The sequence below is a fragment of the Aotus nancymaae genome, unplaced genomic scaffold, assembly GCF_030222135.1.
Source record: "Aotus nancymaae isolate 86718 unplaced genomic scaffold, 86718_ANA_hifiasm-v0.15.2.pri h1tg000011l, whole genome shotgun sequence".
Lineage (NCBI taxonomy): Eukaryota > Metazoa > Chordata > Mammalia > Primates > Aotidae > Aotus > Aotus nancymaae.
Window position 1 is genome coordinate 13362083 of NW_026988422.1, and position 17207 is coordinate 13379289.

A 17207-nucleotide genomic window follows, 5' to 3' on the forward strand; every position below is an offset into this window, starting at 1 on the left:
CCCAGGATGGCTTAAAATGTGGCCCAACACAAATTTGTAAACTTTCTGAAAACATTATGAGATATTTTTTTGTAATTTTTTTAGCTCATTAGTTATCATTAGTGTTAGTATATCTTATGTGTGGTACATGACAATTCTTCTTCTTTCAATGTGGCTCAGGGAAGCCAAAAGATTGAACACCCCTGATTTAGAGGGTGAGTAGGACAGTGGGAGCAGCTCTTTCATCTTTCCACAACCTTAGCCATGATGCCACAAAAACCCATCCTATAATAATGACTTCTGTCTTCTGAGCTCCTATTTTCTGGCAAGCACTGTGCTAGGTTCTTTACATAAATTCATTCCAATGATTATTTTTTCTTCATTTTATGGAAGAGGAAACTGGGCACAGAGAGGGTAAGTAAATTGCCCAAGGTCATACAGCTAGTAAGTGTAAATGTCTGAGCTGGGATTTGAACCCTTGCCTCTCTAATGCTCAGGGTATTCTATTTTGGGTGCTTCCCATAGCTAGTCAGTTACATAGCCCTGTTCCACACAGCCACCAGTGTTTACTTGTTAAACTTAGTAGAGTTGATGTGGTGACAATTAGAATAAAAAGCCCAGTTTCCCTACTAGTTGGAATTTTCCTAATCAGGTATAAGATCATAATTTGGATACATGGGCAAATTTGTTGCCTCTGAGTAAATTGCAAGATTATCTACCCTCTGAAATAGGAAAATAAAACCTATGTATTATAATTTAAAGGACTAATACTGTGGAAATTATGCTTATACTTTGAATTATTTAAGCCTTTGCTTAGAGGAATTGAGAGATCAGAAAGGACTCTCAAGTGATGGTGATTTGTTTGTGATGACTGTGGGCCAGTAGTTGTTAGGGTTTTTCCACTGGGCCTGGCTAACTAAACAGGGGCTCTTCTCCTCCATGGGGCTGTGAGCCAATCATTGGAGTTGCATAGCCCAGAGATAGAAGTAAACCTTCCGAGATAACCATGCCTCATAAGGTTGTTGTGAGGATTAAATGACTTTAAACAATTCTTAGCACATAGCTAGCACTAAATGTTAGCCCTTACTACTTCTACCACCACCGCCACCACCATCACCATCACTACCACCACCTACCACCACTACACCACCACCACCACCACCTCCCACCACCACCACCACCTACCACCACTACCACCACTACCACCACCGTCACCACCACCACCACCACCACCTACCACCACCACCACCACCTACCACCACTACCACCACTACCACCACCGTCACCACCACCACCACCACCACCTACCACCACCACCACCACCTACCACCACTACCACCACCGTCACCACCACCACCACCTACCACCACCACCACCACCTACCACCACCACCACCACCGTCACCACCACCACCACCACCTACCACCACCACCACCACCACCACCACCACTTGCTACCACCACCACCATCATCACCACCAACACCACTCCTTTATTGAGGTTTATTCTTTGTTTAGGGGTATGTGAGAGTTGTTTTCTCCAATAAGAAGTTTCTAATGATATTCTTAGCCTAAAGAATCATGTTTCTTCTAACGAACACAACTGTTTGATTATAGGAAGAAAAATTCTAAAATGATAGACATTTTACATTAGTTTTTGACACTTCCCAAATGGGATCAGCCAAGCAAAAATCTTCCATAACAGGACGCTTGAACACAATTCATTAGATGCAATAAAGATGAAACTGATGATCATGAGACAAATTTACTTTCTACTTACATTATTGTTTTGTGTAGGGAGATTCGGGTGGACCTCTAGCTTGCCGAAGAAAAAGTGATGGAAAATGGATTTTGACTGGCATTGTTAGCTGGGGACATGGATGTGGACGACCAAATTTTCCTGGTGTTTACACAAGGGTGTCAAACTTTGTTCCCTGGATTCATAAATATGTCCCTTCTCTTTTGTAATTGTACCAGTTGGATTTTTACTGTGATTTATGTTGAAAATAGATACTTCAAACTGATGCAATAATTATTAATAAAATAAGTCCCTTTTTTTAAGCTGGAAATGTGAAATTGCATACATTTAATACTTATTGAGAGATTAATATGTATTCCATAACAAGTTTTTTCAAGAAAATAACTATATTCATTCTTACGTATCAAAAGGCTATTGATTCAGAGATGGAAGGAACCTAAAGTAATGTTGTAAAGCAAGCCTCTAAAAACAATAAAAAATGAGAGAGCTGTTCAGGGATCCTTCTTCTATGTCCCCATTCAATGTTCAGATATTCATAAAAATTAGAGCAAATTTGACTTATTAAAATAAGAAATTCCAATAAAAACCATACCTGACCTTCAGCAATTTCAAGAAACTAAATGCACAAAATATCTCCTTTGCAAATGCAAATAAAGCAAAATTCAGTTATTGACAGAAAAAGTACCTATATTGTTGCTTTACACTCCAATTTTGTCTAACCATATCATAGTGGACCATCTTCAGCCATGGCACACAGTAATGTTGTGTACAGAGAAACAATCAACCAACCAACAAAACTGACAGCCACCTTTACTAAATGGCAGAATAAAGCATCATGGTAACTGAATCAAAAGCATGTATATGAGATTCAAAGAAATTGTTGTAATGCTCATCAGCAGAAAAAAGGCAAAGAAATTTTGAATGATTGTTGTGAAAGTGAAATTTTTCGGAAATATTATCATCTGGCTTTTGGTTCTTTTCTAAAACCCCAGTGGCTGAGACTTTCTTTTACTTTTAGACTCTTATAACACCTTACATAGTTGTAAACCTATACACACTCTCAATGTATCTTAGTTCTTGATTTATTTTGTCTTGATTTAGAAGGTTTTATACTTGATATCAGAATATTCTTTTACTTCACAGAAGCCAGAATTGACGGTACCACCAAATGAGTGAAAACAACAGAAAAAAGAGTGATATTATTTGTTTTCCTGTTACAAAGTCAAAGGAGTATTAACAGTACTATTATCAGGTATAATCTATTGATAGAATAATGCACAGAACCTTAGAAAATCTTAATGTAACAGCAAAAAGAGAGAGAGCAAAAGGTGTCATCCTCCAGGCCAGATACATTTTTCAGTTCATAGAACATATTTTGATTTGCTAAAAGACTGTTCCCTCCGATTAAGGATAAAGCATCTTAATAATACCTTTATGAATAGGCCCCAAAGGTTTCAGTAAACTGGCTATATGATAGTGCAATTCAGAGGGCCAAGTGTACCATTAATTCAAAAGGGAGGACTTGGCTACTGAATCCACTAGACAGAAGAGCAAATTTGGCTGATAGTTCATATAATCTACATTTATTTTGTCTGGATGGCTGTGACCTATTTACAAGGTGAGTTGTACTTTCTACTTTATGGTCATTTCTGGGGTGTAGAATTGCTCTTCACAAAATACATGAAAACCTTTGCATACGTTTGTGATCTCAGTTAGGGGATGGGGAGGGCTGGCATGATCTATCAGATTAATCAGAGGGAGTTTTTGAAGGCACATGTATGCACTACCACTGGTATTAAAGTGAGTATACTATGTTCCTTAGCAGTGCTGAGGCAGGGAAAAGGTTGAAAAACAAACCTAACTTATTTGGATATTGCATGTTAAGATGTATTTAGAACCTGAATGATGTGGGATATCCACTTCATTCCTGCAAAGGTGTAAAGTAAGGCAAGTCTCAAGATTGGTTTTGTTAGCAGAGTGGAATGGCCTTCATAAACCAAGACAGAAGCATTTCATGTGCCATATTACTGGGGAGAATTTGTAGGGACTCATGCCCTCTTTCACAGTGCCTTGAAAATAGCACAGTGAAGCACCACAAACCAACCATTTCTCAATTGTTTTCTACTTGATTAGCCTGAGTGGCTGGCCCAGTTGCTGATGTTTGGAGTAGTACTGCTTGTCATCTGACAATACACAGGAAAAAACAGTTGCACATTCAAGAGTCACAGACCTATTTGAAGGGAATGAGATAATTTGGCATATTGGTGTTATCACTCGGATGATGTTACTTTGTTTTTTGGTTTATATGATAACCATTAATTTGCTTCTTAAAAGGATTTAAGAAGAAGATCAAGTACTATTACAAAAGAGCAACATTGAAAATATTATATTGGTCAGCAAATATAAGTATGTTTTAATTTTTTAATGTTATTTAAATTGGACTCTTCAAACAACCTAAAGCAATTGAGTCAATAATAATTTTAAATTATAGTAAAAAAAATCTATTTTTGAAATAATAGTACATTTAAAAAGCTACCCTTATGTAAATAAATTCTGAAGCAATTACAAAAACAAATGTACGTAGAGTTTGGTTTCTCATTCACAAATGCTTGACTTTCATCAGAATTGTTTAATCTAAACCTGATTGTACCTCCAGGGAGAAACACCTCTTTCTAACTTATTCTGAATCCTTAGTGTGAGTCAAACTGGCAGGATGAAAAAAGTCTTCAGGTAGGTGTTGGGACTCTCATCTGCATTCTAGGTCAGCTGTCTGGAGATTAAGAAATTTGCAGTTAACAGAAACAGGAAGAGGAACAGGTTGCAAATAAGAATTTAAGTAGTTCAGGTAATATGGGAGGTGTCAGCAAGTGTCAGTGATCAGGAAAACAGGACAGGACAGGAAGAAAAATCAATGTCAAAAGAAAACATATTGAGTCAAAGGTTAGTTCTGGGTGCTAAAAGTTGAGGGAGGGTGGGGATTAGTTACAAAGACATAGTCAGGGAATGTAAGAGAGCATTTATTGAGATCCTTTCATTTTTCAGGCACAGGAATAAATGCTTTACCTTAATCTTCCTGACTCTGCTAAGTCGGAATCATTTTATAAGAAAATAGACAGACATTAAACAGCTTGCCCAAGAACACAGAGATAGAGTCTAAATTTGATCCTAGTTCTGTCGGCCTTCAGAACTTACACTCCTTCCACTGTACCATGAGGACACGGGTTAGGCATATGGAATGATGGAAATGCATTCAAATCTAATAAGAGAATATATAAACCTTGCTTAACAGTCCTCAAAAGGCATTAGAAGATGTGGTTTAGGGTGTGCTTGAGACAGGAACAGTTGCTTTTTGATTCTCTGGGGGAGTGAAGGAGACTTTAGGTATCTGTGCCTGGAGAAACTAGGCTTGGAAGAGAGCTACTATCCATCTGATGTGAGAAAAAAATCTCACATTTAGGTTGAACTCCTGCAATCAAATGAGGGAACTATGAGAAAAGTTTTCCGGACCCTGGGTAAGGATAGGAGTGGGGAGAATCAGAAGTTTGAGAAGTCTCAGTGCTTCCAGTCAGGTCTGTAGGTTTTTGTGACTACCTCCCCCCAAATTGCCACACCCTTCACTGGCTTTAGTTCTTAATCAGTCTCCAGTCCCTTTTAGGCCTAGGGGTGTTAACAGCTTCTCGCTACTGCGAGTCCCTGGGTATCTCGCCATTCCTTGTTGATTCCCTTAACCTTTACTCCTTGGTTAAAAAGACTGTTCAAAAATCCCAGCTGAGATTGCAGCCGGATTTCTGCAGGATCTGACTGTTGGAGCAGAAGTCAGTGCGGGCCAGCAGCTGAGTCACTACCCGACTCCCTTAGCAGGCCGATAGATCCAAAGTTCAAGGGGATCTGTCTGGTAGCAGGCACCAGACAACTGGAGACAGGATATCTAGGCTGTGTCTCAACAGCAGGCACTGAAGATGCCAGACTTTGACTCAAGTCAACATATTTGGAGTGGAGCTGATTTATATGTTTCTTGTTAATGGTCTGGTCTTAATATGCGTGTGTGTGTGTGTGTGTGTGTGTGTCTGTGTCTGTGTGTTGCGTGGGGGGTGAGAAGTAGGGAGCAAGGCTATTCTGAACAGAAGCTTGAGAGGTGAGGCCCATGGCCCAACCCACGCTGTGCTTGGCAAACATAATCCCAGGCTAACTAAACCGGAAGTTCTGAACTATAGATAGGGCGTCAAGGAGATTGTGTGTGTGTGTACGTGTGCATTTGTGTGTGTGTGTGTGTGTAAGGCCCCTCCCCGCAAAGATAAATAATAATGGTCAACATTTATGGGTGCTTGCTGTGTCAGCCACTGTTTTGAGTGCTTTGCTTACAGCAACTCTTGCAATCCTGGTAACAACTACATTAGGAGGGGATAAATATTACGCCAACTTTCCAGGTGAGGATGCTGGCACAGAGAGTTGAAGCCCGAGGTCTCACAGTGAGGAACCCTTTGGGTGGAGAATAACCCAGGTAGACTGGTTCCAGAGTCCGCTGTCCCCAGCACCACACAATACTGTCTCTGTGCCTGACTCTGGACTTGAAGTGTGTTGGTGTGTATTATTCGTCTTCATATAGTCAGAACCTAGCACCATGCTGGCACAAGGCATGGTTATTTGTTGACTGAATGAATGACCTTTTGCTAGGCCGCGAGGACTGTGGCAAACCCCAACAACCAGCAGTTCTTAGGGTTAGATCGCAAACCTGCCTCCGTTGGACGGAGCGGCCGGGCCCATCCTTTCCTTACGGACACCCAGGCTGACCCTAAACTGAGATGGTTTGCATCTGCAGGCGCAGGGAAAGGCATAGCAGGCAGCGCCGAGAACAAACCAGAAAAACAGCCGTCGGCTCTGGAGCCCACGGCGGGCACGGCCTCAGGTGCTCTACGCCGCGGAATCCAGGGAGTGGCCGCCACTCACCGCTCGCCCCTCCTGTCCGCTCGGGCCCGCTCCCGCCGCCCGAGGTCCGCGGCGCCCCGCCCAGTGGGGGAGGAGGAGGCGGGGAAGTCACTCCGGACTCTGCGTGCGGTGCGGCCTCCCGCGGAGCCGCTGAGACCTTCCCGCCGGCCCATGGACCTGGCCCAACCCTCGCCGCCCGTAGTCCAGCTGGAGCTGTCGGCGCTGGAGCGGCAGCCAGACGAGCACGCGCCTCTCAATGGTGCCGTCCGTTTGGACGAGGCGGCCCTCCCGGCCGAGGTAAGGTCCCCTCGGCGCTGGCCCTAGCTTACCGGCGGCGGGACGGCGGGACCCGGGCCTGGCACCCGCGAGTTTCGGGTTTCCAGCCGGGCGGGGCGTCGCCGGCGCCGAGCGAGGGTGGGGCGCGCGCGAGTGCTCCGGACGGAGCCGAGTCACCGCGACACCTTTCGGCCCGAGCAGTCCCCTCCCCAGCCCTCGGGGCCCTCCGACCCCCGAGGCACTCAGGAATCCTACTGGTGACGTGTGGCGGCTGCTGTCTTCAGAGACAGACTCTGGAGATAGAGGTAGTTTTTTAAAGTTATGTAACTTTTAATTCAGTTTTTCTTTTTTCCAGTAGAGAGAATGAGAATGACAGATTGAGTGTCCTCCTTCTCTCAGAATCTCTTCTGCCTCCCTCTTACCTTCGCTGTCTTGCCGCTTATCTCCCTCCTCGTCGCGGCCCCCAGCCCTCTTCCCTGCCTACCATCCCCCAAGCACTTTCTCTGCCTTCTCCCACCCTGGCCATTTGGTTCTGCAGGAAGAGAGATAGGGAGAGCACAGAGGAGAGAGAGCAGTCAGAAGAAGCTGTAGGACTGGGGTGTGGGGATGGGTGGGGGTTGAACTTGTCCTGTTCAGTTGAAAGAAAATAATTTCAAAGTTCTTGTGTGGAGGGATGAGACTTCGCCCTCTTTGCTTTTACCTTCTCTCAATCCCTAAGAAAGTCCCTGATGATTTTTAGGCCACATGCTCTTTTCAGATTCAACCCTAGCAATGATGAGAACATTATTCACTCTCATCAAAGACTTGTAAAACATCAGAGCTTTGAATTCCCAGCCATCCACCTTCTGATTAACCCCTAAGATTGGCTTGAGGTTTTCTGGGTACACAGAACTCCTCATATAGAGCCCCGACCTGATCTTTCCAGACCCCACTCCTCCCCCGCAACTTTTTGGCTGCCCAGCTGTTGATTTTAGGGATAGGCAGGAAATTCAAAAGTTGAAAGCATTGCTTTTGTTCTACATCGATTCCTGGAACTATTGCGAAGTCTGCTTTTATAGGTACTCTGGAGAGTCATTTGGAAACTTATTTCTGAATAAAATGTGAATGCCACAGAAGAATGAAGTTTGAACGATGATAGTCTGGTCACCAGTGCAAGTGGCCACAACTGTGAACTTGCTGTGTGGGTCCTCCAGGACGGTGTCTAGGAATGGGAGTTGGAAATGCTTGCCTCAGATTAGATAGACCTGGACACCCTAAAGACTCCCTAGCTTAGAACTGAATCCAGAGATCCGGTGACAGTTTCACCATTTAAAAGTGTGTCCCAGGGGCAAGGCTGTCCCGTAGTGGTAATGTGTGCCTACTCGGGCTTCTGTGAAGCCCGAGAATGCCTTGTTGAAAACAGCTGATGGGTAGAACATGTCAAATCCATGCAGGGTTATCAGTATTCTATAATTCTTTAGCACCTACCCTGTAGCAATTGCTCTTTCATGTTCTCATGACGCCCTCATTAGTCAGGTATATACAAATACCCTACACTTCTTTGTAAGTTAGCTTTGTAGGTCACCCAGCAGGAGAGCTGTCCTCAGCAACAGGATGGAGTGAAGGTGAAGGGCTACAGGGGCATTTGGAGTGTGTTCAAGGAATGCTTGGACTGGAAAACCTTTCACAAAGAGAAAAAAAAAAGCCTTGCCTAATGTGTTAATCGTTCTCTTTGGTTCTATAAAATAAAGTGAAGTGTGTTTCAGTTGGAAAAGTCAATAAATATAGGCTCATTAAAAAGACTCAGACAAGATTCAGACACAAGAATTTTGTGTGTTGGTCTCTTTGAACTGTATATTAAGATTTCCAATTTCGAAATGCAGCTTAAATCCATATATTTTCATTAACCCTGTTTTGTAACTGTCTTGTGACAAACACCTTTGATGCATAAATGCTTTTAATTATCACAACTAACTTAAGAGGAAGGTGCCAGTGTTCTGATTTGTCAGATTGAAGATGCTGAGTGAAGAAATTGAGGGAGGCTTAGGGGAGTTACCAGAATACTCGGGTTCACTCAGTGGTGCCTCTGAAGCTTGAATGTATGTTTTTTAGGTCTCAAACCTATGCTGTTTTTGTTGATTTACTCTATCTATCATCTATCTGCATTTAATTAAAATATATGTCATATATAATTGATACTTATTTATAGTTGCCTCAATTAGTAATTACTACTAATTTCTATAAGTTAGGTAATTTATAATTAGGTAATTTAAATGAGCTAGGAGTTGAGTATCACATTGGGAATGATGGAGTTGCGGATGGATGGGTGAGGAATTGGGAACAGTTCTGCAATGATTGGCAAGAAGACATCTCTCTTCTTCCTTGGAAGAGCTGTGGTGGGAGAGTGAACAAAAGCAGCAGAGGAACTTCTTTCCCTTTCTCCATCTGTGCTCGGCACGTGAGACAAAGGAGTAGAAACCACTGAACTCTGCTTTGCCTGCTGTCACTGTAAACATGGCAATCTGGTTGGGTCAAAAATGAGAAAGAAATGAGTAATAGAGTGAGGCTGGTTTTCTTTTATGGCTCATTACAGGGCCTCTGACTCAGTTTTCAAATAGAAGTCCCAGAGGCATTTTAAGTGATGGCATCATTTGAATAATAACAAACCGGTAAATTGATAGTTTTGAGGGAGGTAAGATTTATTTCAGTGGGCTAGCTAAAAATGAGTTCTATCGTCACGTGTTGTTCAGTTTAGGAAAAGAATCAACTGGCTCTTCTGTGCTTGGATCAAACAAGTGGATTAAATCCCACGATGAATATTATAAAGAGTTTTCTACCTGTAAGAAATTTTTCCTTGATCTGTATAATATCTGTTCCCAGTTGAGTCAAAAAGAAGAAAAACTTTTGGGATCCAAGAGATAGGTATCCTGCCACTGTTCCTGTGCCATGTATTTAGGATCCCGTGCCATGTATTTAGACCTTTATCTAAAGACGGATATGAATACCTGGGCAATGTTCACAGGAAAGTCCCTAAAATTCTTGAGCCATATAATACCATCACAGAATATAAGATGCAGTTTGCACATATCAATTATTGAGCCATGTAAAACAATCATAGAATGTTAAGATTCAGTTGCAAATATCTCCGGAAGGCAGCTTGCAGAAGAATCTACCTGTGGCCTCTCCTCACGACCTAGAATTTGGGCAAGGGAGATGAAGCCAGTGAAGAAGGCAGTGTGTCTTCATGATCCAATTTTGAGGCAAGACTCAGATGGCACAAGTAGCACACATCTACTATGTCAGAGGCTCTTCACCCCTAGGGCACATTGGAATCTCCTGGGGGTACCTCTAAAAGATACTAATTCTTCAGCTGATTCTGATGTGCAGACAGCTGAGAAGCACTGTACACGCAATTGTTTGGCTGGGAGTGTCTGACAGTTTTGTGTGGGTGTGTGTGTTTCTTTTTTCATTTGAGACAGGGTCTCACTCCTGCCCCGCAGGCTGGAGTGCAGTAGTATGCTCATAGCGTGTGTAAACCATCATGCCTGGCTTTTAAAAATTTTTTATTTTTTGTAGTGACAGACAATTTTACAATGACATGAAGTCTGTGAATCTTAATCATGTAAGGGAAGCGCTCAGCGGTCTTGCTGTTAGAGCTGAGGACAGGTCAGTTTGGGCACTAGGCTGCAGGAAGAGGCATTTCGTACGGATGAGGGCTGTATAATTTGAGCTGAGGTCCTCCAGGAAGTCACAGAGTAATTAGTGGTTTTTTCAACCACTGGAGTCCTGATTTATGATCTCTAAGGGACAGCATAAGTAAATACATGAAACCCCGCCTCTACTAAAAATACAAAAATTAGCTGGGCATGGTGGCAGGTGCCTGTAATCCCAGCTACTGGGGAGGCTGAGGCAGGAGAATCGCTTGAACCGGGAGGCAGAGGACATGCATTGACACTCATTCTATGGCTCATTTGAAACTAGATGTTTCCTTTTGTGCTAATCTTTATGGGTCCCAGCTGCCTTTTGTGTGAGGGCTGAAAACAGCACCCGGCCTTTGCCTCAGGAGCTCTGTAAGTGAGGAGATGTTTCTGTCCCCTGAGAAGTTAGAGATTCCTTGTATTGCGATGTCTTTGGCCTGTGTGCCTTCCCCTGGCTTTCTGCAGGTTTCGAGTGGGCATGAGAGGTGACCTATCCCTGGACTCTAGAAATGCACTTAACTCAAGAGGGTTTTCTTTTGTCAAGATATCCCCAGGGGCCAGGCACAGTGGCTCACACTTGTAATCCCAGCCCTTTGGGAGGCTGAAGCGGGTGGATCATGAGGTCAGGAGTTTGAGACCAGCCTGGCCAACACAGTGAAACCCTGTCTCTACTAAAAATACAAAAATTAGCTGGGCATGGTGGCAGGCACATGTAATCCCAGCTACTTGGGAGGCTGAGGCAGGAGAATTGCTTGAACCAGGGAGGCAGAGGTTGTAGTGAGCCAAGATCGCACCACTGCACTCCAGCCTGGGCAACAGAGCTAGACTCTGTCTCAAAAAAAAAAAAAAAAAAAACGTCAGGGCCTTTGGTGCTCCCCTTGCGCCTGTGCTAGGCTGGGCCTCAGAGTCAGTGTAAAGTGCACTCAGGAAATCCAATGTAAGTCCCCTCCTCTAGATTTTCTCAACTAGAGCCCTCTACAACTAAACAGCACACAACTGTTAAATGTATATTACTTGTAGGAGGCACAGGTGTGGACTATAAGAACAGGGAAGTTTAAGAGCACGCCTCCTCTATGTGGTTTCAGTTTACCTAGAAAGATAAGGCTAGTCTCTGTTTGTATTTGAACCTGAAACCGGACAGGGCGGTCAGTAACAGCAGCAGATGGGCTATGTGGACAGTTCATGTATTGGAAGATCTCACTGCGGGCAGGTGGGGAGGGAGGCTTCCACTGAAGGGGAGATTTGACCTAGCTCCTGAAGGGTGGGAGGCCTCAGACCAGAGGTCTCAGCCCTGTTAAATCAATTGATTCACTTCGGAGGGTTTAAAATTACAAGCCATGGCCTGCTCCCACCTCCCTTACAATCTGGTCCACTAGGCACAGGTGGGGCCTAGGTATGTGTCAGTTAAAATCTTCTCCCAGTGATTCTGATGTGCAGCTAGGCTTGGGCACCTCTAATTGAGAAGGTTGGAAATACAGTCCAAATGTGGACTGACCGCTTCCTTGTCTGATGACCACTACCAAAATAAGAATGGGAGAGAAAGCAGGCCAGGTGTCAGTCAGGAGTGAGCCTCCTGGAGTGCCAGCGAACGCTGAGGAATGACTAAGCGCGGTTCCGCCCTTCGGCCGAGCTCCCAATAGTTTAGCAGATGCTTTGTGTCCATTATCTCTAGTTTTTGCAACAATCCTGTGAGCTACATTTAGTATTTATATATTTTAAAGTTGAGGACTTTGGGGCCTGTGAGTTTCAGTAGCTTGCTTAAAGCCACCTTGCCTTAAAGTGGTATACTTTGGTTTGGAATCCAAGTGTGTTAGATACAGAAACATTTTTTTTTCCCATTGTATTCTGTCGTTTCCCATGGTCTCCATGTAAGAATTACCTAATGGTGGAGTGGGAAGTAGGAGAAGAATCACAGAATCATATAGGGAAGGTGGGGGCCCCTCCGTGACACCCTCATAAACTGGAGCGCCATACAGGGAAGCTGGGAGACTCTGGACAAAAGGGAGAGTTGGAGAGCTTTGAGAGACACAGAGCAGGGATTGGTCCTGGCTCATCTCTCTGAATTGTGTCTCTGCAATGGGCTAGCGCGCACCCTGAGGGGCTGTTAGGATTAAGTGAAATGACACTGGTGCTCAAGAAACCATAGCAGTTGTACTTGTTTTCATTGACCCCACCTCTGTCTCCCTCCAGCCTTCTCACCCCAGACTTTGCAGCTTATTTCCTGTTGTCTCTTTCATCTGTCCTTTCATTTCCCTTCCCCGCACTTTTTTACATGGAACCTAGGCCACAGCAGTAGCCTTGTAGCTTTTTCTTGGTGTTTCCACTCTAAACCTCACATCATTTTCCCTTAATTTTCAACTAGGCTCTGGTGTTTCAAAACCTTCAACTTACCCAATTAAGTCCAGTCTCTTCTGGGACAGCAATCAACATCCTCTGAGTGTGCTCCCAGCCTTTCACTCTCTCTAATCTCAACTTTCATTATTTGCCTCTGAAAGCCACATTCCAATCGGCAGACTAGTCTGCTGGCCAGTTCCATTACGAATCAACACTGTGGATGCTCTTTCCTGGGTTTGGAAGGCCTTCAAAAATCCATCTTTCAAAATCCCGCCTATTCTCCAGACCTCAGAGCCCCCAGAGCATTTTCTTGCTAACTTCTTTGTGAGGTTCTGTTCTGCCTCTGATGTATATATTTGTAAACTTGATTCAGTAGAGTGTTGCCCTGAGGTCAGGGTCTTGCTGCCTTCATTTCTGTGTCACTGGCCCATCCTAGGTATTCAGAAATGTCTGTTGCAACAAAATGACTGCCTCACAATCTCCCTCTGCCTTTCTAGGCTAACAAGGAAAGCCCCTGGAGCTCCTGTAATAAGAATGTGGTTGGAAGGTGCAAACTGTGGATGATCGTCACTTCCGTTTTCCTAGGTTTCATTATAGTGGTCATCGTAGGCTTATGTCTTGCTGGAGGTAAGAAGATTTAGATGTGAATAAGTTGACACATTCTAAGAACTTAAGGCTTGTGACTTACACTGAAATGGAAGATGTACTCATGGCAATTTCATTATTTATTACATGAATTTAAGACTGGGTTGGAATATATTGTATGGGTAGGAGATATGCCTGATTCTTGTGTTTTTGTTGTTGTATTTTCTTGTTTTATAAGCTCCAGAAGTAGTATAGAAACCAGTATTTTACTTTAAACTCTGCTCATGGGATGTTGTAGAGGTTTCTTAACATCTTAACTTACTTAAACACTGATTTGGCCGGGCGCGGTGGCTCAAGCCTGTAATCCCAGCACTTTGGGAGGCCGAGGCGGGTGGATCACGAGGTCAAGAGATCGAGACCATCCTGGTCAACATGGTGAAACCCCGTCTCTACTAATACAAAAAATTAGCTGGGTACGGTGGTGCGTGCCTGTAATCCCAGCTACTCGGGAGGCTGAGGCAGGAGAATTGCCTGAACCCAGGAGGCAGAGATTGCGGTGAGCCGAGATCGCGCCATTGCGCTCCAGCCTGGGTATCAAGAGCGAAACTCCGTCTCAAAAAAAAAAAAAAAAAAAAAAAAAAAAAACACTGATTTATATTTTATTGTATCCTGATACCCATTAATTTGGATTCTTTTTCTTATCATTTGTTTGCTAAAAATAATTATACTTCCTCTGGTATGTCTAGTATATTACCATAATGATAAAATTATAAATTTGAAAGAGTTTTAAAAAACTTTGAATAACCATGTGTCCATAAGCTGTCATTATTTTATTTATTTATTTATTTTTTGAGGGAGAGTCTCACTCTGTCATCCAGGCTGGAGTGCAGTGGCATGACCTCGGCTCACTGCAACCTCTGCCTCCCAGGTGGAAACAATTCTTGTGCCTCAGTCTTTCGAAATAGCTGGAATTACAGTCATGCACCACCAAGCCCAGCTAATTTTTGTATTTTTAGTAGAGATGGGGTTTTGCCATGTTGTCCAGGCTGGTCTTGAACTCCTGACCCCAAGTGATCTGCTTGCCATGGTCTTCCAAAGTGCTGGGATTAGAGGCATGAGCCACCATGCCTGTCCCAATTTTAACGTATTTTAGAAATGACTGTTTATTATATTAGTGTTGCATGTGTGTATAAAACAAAAAAACACAATACTAACTATATATGACTACATCTATTACATATATTATTTTATTTTGTTGCTTATTTTGATTGAAAAATGATACATGTTCAGTTACCTGTAAAACTCATCTATAATATTAATATTTTGTCATATTTTCTTCTAGTCTTTTGCTTACTTGCATTTCTAAAATAATTTGAGATTAGATTTCTTTATAGTCTTGTAGCCCACCTTTAGGATTTTGATGTTATGTTGAGATCATTTTGCCAAGTCATTAAATATCCTTTCTGAACATTATTTTTTTTTAAATGATTTCATGATGTAGTCTTCCACATCATTTAAAGCCCTTTAGGTAGTTAACAAGTTTTTAGTTATTATTAGTATTTGTTAAAGTTTTTACAGTGCATAAATACAGCATCCTCCAGTGGACGATCACTTCAATTTCAAAATGAGAAAGAAGAAAATTATTTTTATTGATATGTGGGGGTGATGATAGGGAGGGGCTCTTCTGAGGCTGGGACACTCCTGAGCATGATCCAGCCTTCATGTGGACGTGGGTTGAGTCCATCTCTCAGTAACAAACCCAGTCATAGAATGAGAGCTCTCCAGTCTCTCCAGAGGGGGTTCTTAGGAATTATCCTCAGAAACTACATTTTCCATTTACCTCTTGTTCCCCCTTCTCCCAATCCTTTAATTTCCTGCCTTAGAGTTTTGTAGTTCCTGAGGGAATAGGAAAACTTTGATGACATCAGCCAACCTCCAGCACATGAGTTTCCTGGCCAGGCACCATGTCTACTTATTTACTTAGGGCATTGTTTAGGTGTGATGGGTGACTCTTTGAGGCTATAAGCTGGTATTAAGGTGGGAGAAAGCTAATAAGGTGTCCTGTACCTTCTCCATCATGCTGAAGATAATAGTTTTGGTATGAGCATTGCCATACTTCCTATTCATATCAATTCCAACACATGGACGTTGAAAATGAGGTTGAGTAGCACAATCTTGTCCTGATACAGCTAGTTGGTGCTGTCCTAGAAGTTGATATTTGGATCCTGTTGGCATCTGGTGCCTATCATAAAGGATAAGGCAAGAGATGTAGGTGGTTTAATATTCAGGATTCTAAAGCACAAGTCCCAGGATCTGTCTTCCATTCTCAAAAAGTCATCTAACCTCTTCACCTCACAAAGAGCAATCTGCAGAGGAAGGTTTTTCACTTTCTTTCACAGTTTTTTCTGGAGATGTGAAAGGTTATGGGATAATATTCAGGGAAGAATTTTTTTTTAACACTTGTAATGCAAACTTTATTTTCAATTTAATTGTAAATTTGTGTTCTAACATGTCAATGCTGTAAGATTTTTCAAACTACTTTTTTAATCAAGGAAATAATTTTATTTTACTTGGCATCTCAGCTCTTAGGTATTCAAGCCGACAGGGAGAGTCATGTTACACGTGGAGGTGGAGGGGATGTAATAGGTAAAGAGGAGTAGGGCAGGGGCTCCTTTCTGTGACACGTAGGGGTGGAGGGGATGTAATAGGTAAAGAGGAGTGGGGCAGGGGCTCCTTTCTGTGACATGTAGGGGTGGAGGGGATGTAATAGGTAAAGAGGAGTGGGGCAGGGCTCCTTTCTGTGACATGTAGGGGTGGAGGGGATGTAATAGGTAAAGAGGAGTGGGGCAGGGCTCCTTTCTGTGACATGTAGTGGTGGAGGGGATGTAATAGGTAAAGAGGAGTGGGGCAGGGGCTCCTTTCTGTGACATGTAGGAGTGGAGGGGATGTAATAGGTAAAGAGGAGTAGGGCAGGGGCTCCTTTCTGTGACATGTAGGGGTGGAGGGGATGTAATAGGTAAAGAGGAGTGGGGCAGGGGCTCCTTTCTGTGACATGTAGGGGTGGAGGGGATGTAATAGGTAAAGAGGCGTAGGGCAGGGGCTCCTTTCTGTGACATGTAGGGGTGGAGGGGATGTAATAGGTAAAGAGGAGTGGGGCAGGGGCTCCTTTCTGTGACATGTAGGGGTGGAGGGGATGTAATAGGTAAAGAGGAGTAGGGCAGGGGCTCCTTTCTGTGACATGTAGGGGTGGAGGGGATGTAATAGGTAAAGAGGAGTAGGGCAGGGGCTCCTTTCTGTGACATGTAGGGGTGGAGGGGATGTAATAGGTAAAGAGGAGTGGGGGAGGGCTCCTTTCTGTGACATGTAGGGGTAGAGGGGATGTAATAGGTAAAGAGGAGTGGGGCAGGGCTCCTTTCGGTGACATGTAGGGGTGGAGGGGATGTAATAGGTAAAGAGGAGTGGGGCAGGGGCTCCTTTCTGTGACATGTAGGGGTGGAGGGGATGTAATAGGTAAAGAGGAGTGGAGCAGGGGCTCCTTTCTGTGACATGTAGGGGTGGAGGGGATGTAATAGGTAAAGAGGAGTGGGGCAGGGGCTCCTTTCTGTGACATGTAGGGGTGGAGGGGATGTAATAGGTAAAGAGGAGTAGGGCAGGGGCTCCTTTCTGTGACATG

General features: G+C 43.6%; 2 protein-coding genes across 2 annotated transcripts in view; both read left to right on the plus strand.

Moving 5' to 3' along the window:
• Window positions 1–2237, plus strand: part of TMPRSS7 (transmembrane serine protease 7) — a 36051-nt gene extending 33814 nt beyond the window's left edge. Inside the window, exon 18 of the mRNA XM_064374444.1 lies at window positions 1775–2237. Coding sequence (XP_064230514.1) covers window positions 1775–1945 — 171 coding nt within the window. The 3' untranslated portion in view covers window positions 1946–2237. The remainder of the gene's footprint in view (window positions 1–1774) is intronic.
• A 4596-nt stretch (window positions 2238–6833) lies between these two features.
• CUNH3orf52 (chromosome unknown C3orf52 homolog) overlaps window positions 6834–17207 on the plus strand; it is a 66336-nt gene continuing 55962 nt past the window's right edge. Inside the window, exons 1-2 of the mRNA XM_064374607.1 lie at window positions 6834–6959; window positions 13447–13576. Of these exons, the coding sequence (XP_064230677.1) occupies window positions 6834–6959; window positions 13447–13576 (256 nt within the window). The remainder of the gene's footprint in view (window positions 6960–13446; window positions 13577–17207) is intronic.